General features: G+C 40.6%; 1 protein-coding gene across 1 annotated transcript in view; it reads right to left on the bottom strand.

The window, feature by feature from the left end:
* ap3b1a (adaptor related protein complex 3 subunit beta 1a) overlaps positions 1-4,221 on the bottom strand; it is a 50,261-nt gene that overhangs the window by 26,550 nt on the left and 19,490 nt on the right. Inside the window, exons 9-16 of the mRNA XM_035668341.1 lie at positions 3,900-3,997; positions 3,743-3,797; positions 3,582-3,653; positions 2,699-2,761; positions 2,453-2,585; positions 2,220-2,329; positions 1,919-2,095; positions 480-666 (exon numbers count right to left, since the gene is read on the bottom strand). Coding sequence (XP_035524234.1) covers positions 480-666; positions 1,919-2,095; positions 2,220-2,329; positions 2,453-2,585; positions 2,699-2,761; positions 3,582-3,653; positions 3,743-3,797; positions 3,900-3,997 — 895 coding nt within the window. The remainder of the gene's footprint in view (positions 1-479; positions 667-1,918; positions 2,096-2,219; positions 2,330-2,452; positions 2,586-2,698; positions 2,762-3,581; positions 3,654-3,742; positions 3,798-3,899; positions 3,998-4,221) is intronic.

Below are 4,221 nucleotides of genomic sequence, written 5' to 3'. Positions count from 1 at the left end.
AAAAAAAAAAAAAGAGAAAAAAGACTTCACTTGTGAATATTAAGAATGACAGGGCTGGTTAACGCTTTCCATAAACATCCAGTAGGTGCAAACTGCCTCTGAATTTTAATGTTGTAGGAGGCAGTTTCTGTCCCTTTTGTCAAGGAGGGAGAGAGAGAGAGAAGAGACAGCTAAATGAGGGAGATTTTTTTTCTCCCTCCGAGTGTCTGAAAAAGGTTAGCATTAGCTCAATTATTTACCCATCTCATTAGTCCAAGGTAAAGGGGTCTGACCTAACTGCCCTTCAGAGAGACAGACACACCAGAATAATAAAACCACTGCCTGAATCAACTTTGCATACTTCTTGAAATAGAAACCACTAGACGAGAAATAGACGAATTACCAGCGAGGAATGGTATTTAAAACTTTCAACCTTGTCAGAGGATTTAATATGTTTCAAAATAAGGATAATGGGTTGATATTGCAAATGTATGAAGTACCTTTGAAGGCAGACTCGAGCACAGGGGCTGGTTTGGGGGCCAGCAAGATGCGTCGAGCATACTTGTTGAGGGCACCGCTCTTCTCGCTGGGCACTATCAGCTGTCTTATGAAGCGCGTTCGGTCTCGGATATCGTAGTTCTGGTCGTATTTGCCGAGGTTCAGGATGTACTGGGTCAGCAGCTTGGTCTGGGGCGTGAGGAGATTGGAAGACGGAAGTAAGATGACATGTAAGACAGAAGGCAATTAGGATTTAGATAAAGGCAAGCATTTGGGAGTAATGGTTGGTGGTGTGAAGGATGTTTAATAAAACAAACTGATTTACAAGCAAAAGGAAAACTCTTCAAAATGAATAGATCAACATTTTAGGAAATACACTGATTTGTTTTCTCGCAGAGAGACGATCTTAACAACTCTCATGTCTGTATGCCAAGTATAGAGCTGGAATCTTGTAATTCCTGGAAGTCAATGTCTCCGGTAGCTGTTTGCCAACAAATACAGAAGCTACAGCACATAATTCTCTTGTGAAACCACATTTTTACATTACTGCTTGTTCTGATTAAACAAATAAGATCTTAATTATAGAGCTCTAGAGGTGCTGGATGGAGCCTGCCTGTTTTCAGTCTTTATGCTAAGCTAAGCTAACTGCCATCTGGCTTCAACTCAGATACATAAAAGTGGCATCAATCTTCTCATCTAAATATTGGCAAGAAAGATAATTGGTGTACTTTTCCTTTAACAATCGCTTAAAACTAGAATATAGCCACAGTCTTCACGTAGAAGACACTGAACAGAGTAAGAATTGCTATTTACGACTGCTCCTTAACGACTAATCAGCAGATCTTCTTCAATATCGTCCTCCAGCGTCCTCTGATGCAAAACAGGGAGAAAGAGCACTTGCACTCACATTTTATTTAGGCAAAAAACAAAATTACTGCTGCCACGAAGCAAGCATTATAACCCAAATCCTTTTCTACATTGCCTTTGTCTCTCCCTCTCTCCTTCTCCACCCTCCCTGAGACATTATGAGGAGCAAGAGGTGTAATGATGTGCTCGTTTGAGGAGGCAGCGTCTGGGCTCATAAACCCAGCTCTGAGTCCAAAATCACCCCATCTAACTGAATGGGCCTGTAGACACCAAGCCGCGCTAGGAGATGCTCCATTACGTTAAAGCCGTCTCTGTATTTAAAGCTCTATATTTAAACTGAGCCCAGAGTTCAATTACTGCAAGACAAAGCTGTGTCTTGTGAAATAAAACGCTTAAAAGAATAATTCATGGGCCCACATCTAGATGACAGGAATCTGATATATCTCTTTTTTAATACTTACTTATGTATATGCCAATTTCAGAAATCAGTAGCGTTAATCCAGCACCATATTTGCTCCATGTTCAGTTTCAACTAAATAAATGTCTCTTGGCTCTGATTTATTCTGTTTTGTACCTGCTTGGAGTTGGTCAGGTAGAGTTTGGCAGCTAGGTTGACAATCTGCAGCTTCACAATGTCCTCCTCTGCTGTGAAAGTCTTTGCCATCTTACGGAGAACATCAGGTGCAATTTTTGGCACCCTCTCACAGTACTCTCCCATCAGCCACAGGATGCTGGCTCGAGCCATGGGGACCTGCAAGTTTGACAAATCAGAGAGAAAGAGCGATAGTTAGTCAGTGCAGACACTTTGTTCCTGTTTAAACGTTTAACTTTAGACAAAGAAGCAACAGTACTAATAATACAATGGCGAATCTTACAGTGATGTTGTCGAAGAGTTTGGCCATGTGTTTGATGATCTCACTGTGCTGGGTGGGCTGAGTCTGAAGCAACTTCTTTATCACCACCACGCTCTCAGCCACCACGGTCTCTGCAAAGACAATACAGCAAGTATTATTAAACCAGACAGTCACAACAGCACATTAATATACTGAGCAAGGTAAGCAGTGTATGACAAGAGGTCACGGCAGGTATCTGGAGGCAATGATTTTACCGTCTCTGTTGGAAAGCAGCAGCACCAGACCGTTGAGACACGTGTCTGTCACCTCAGAGATGTTGGTGGCACACCTGCCGATGGCCTGAATGGTGGCCGCCGCAAACGCCTTGTCCTGACTCTTCACATAGGTCTGAAAAAAAGTAAAAGACAAGTACAGCGAAGAGAAGAAACTGTCACCAGGAAGTGTAATCTCAAAGAAGATACTAATCCTTGACTGTTGATGTAGAGAAATAAAACACAGACCTGAAATTCCCTCAGAATAGTGGAGATGTTGGCTTCATTGGCCAGGTTGGTCAGGATCTCCAACTACAAAAAAAAAGGGAGAAGTTGGTTGGTTGAAGTGTGCACTCAAATATTGGTCAATAGGATCTTAAGCTTGTGAAATAGTGTTCAGAAACAATTTTCCAGCCTCTGGTTGTGCAGTAAATCACCTTTTATAAACCTGTGAACAAAACTGAGAAATGTATTTGCTATGTAAAGATATAGAAGTGGTGTCCTGAGCTGAGAACGACTTCACTCTGAATAGAATAAACAATCTAAGCCTGTCAGTGACAAAAACAAGCACTTTTAGTGGACGTACTTTGACGAATGGGCACATTTGTCCCCAAGGATTAACATTTACACTTGCGTTGCGGCCATTGCAGCCTTTTTCATGAGTATTTTTGCATCTAACTCAGTGAATTAAGGATTTATTTCACCCTAACCAGTGTTGGTGATTATTGGAAAAGACTTGCTCCAGTGGCACTTCTAGTGATAAGTGAATTTTGTACATATAAGCTATATTTGTAAATGCGAAGAAAATATTTGTAGTTGTGGAAAATAACATGAGAATATGTGAATAAAACTTGTCATTTTGGAATTCTTTCATACACACACAGTCTGATTTTCATGTTTTCTATCCTGAATCTGTACTCAGATGTTTATAAAAGTGGTTCTTACCATATATATATAATTTGTGTATTTTATTCTACCACAACCAATCTTTACATATTCACAAACCTGGGCTTCTCCTGCAAATGTCCACAGGTTTAAAAAGGGATAGTACACAACCACAAGCTCAGAATCTTATTTGAGCCCATATTGTGGTAAAGTATGGACACAATGCACAACATAAACTGGTAGTTACCTTCAGTGTTTTGATATGTGTGGCATCTGTAGATCTCACATAGAAACTCTTCATGAAGGGCTCAAACATCCCCTGTTTGTTTGGAGATAATTCACGTTATCAAAACAGCCTCTGTCAATGCAAGACACCATTATTGTTGTGCTGTCCACACGCAGACTCACCTTCCTCTGAATGGACATTGTGGCTATATTCTGAAGCACAATGTACTGCACCTCTCTGTGCAAAAGAGACAGGAAATAACATATTCAGACATCAACAACAGCTGACTCAGGGGCAGGCAAACAGGGAGATCTAACATGTTTTGTTTTTTTGCATTACCTGTGGCTTCTTAGTAGTCGGACAAGTGACTTGGTGACAATGTTGACTTCATGTTTAGGGGCTAAATGCCAATAGAGCTGAGCGACAGACATCACCACCTAAAACACATCAAAACGCAGTCAGAAATTACATGGTATTAAATATCTCTGCCATTCAATCTTTCTTAAAACATTTTACACACTGGCTTCTGGGAAAACCCTTTGATTTTTCTTGCTTTTTATTATTTTGTTTTATGTTTGTTCACTTTCCAGAACGTGCCATCCACTTATCTCTAACTCAATGTGTTACTTTTCCTTGATTTTATGTTTATAACCCCCCCCCC

The sequence above is a fragment of the Morone saxatilis genome, unplaced genomic scaffold (assembly GCF_004916995.1).
Source record: "Morone saxatilis isolate NCDOM2014 unplaced genomic scaffold, NCSU_SB_2.0 Contig21, whole genome shotgun sequence".
NCBI lineage: Eukaryota > Metazoa > Chordata > Actinopteri > Moronidae > Morone > Morone saxatilis.
Note: the sequence above shows the minus strand (reverse complement) of the source record. Positions and strands in the feature narration are given on the sequence as shown.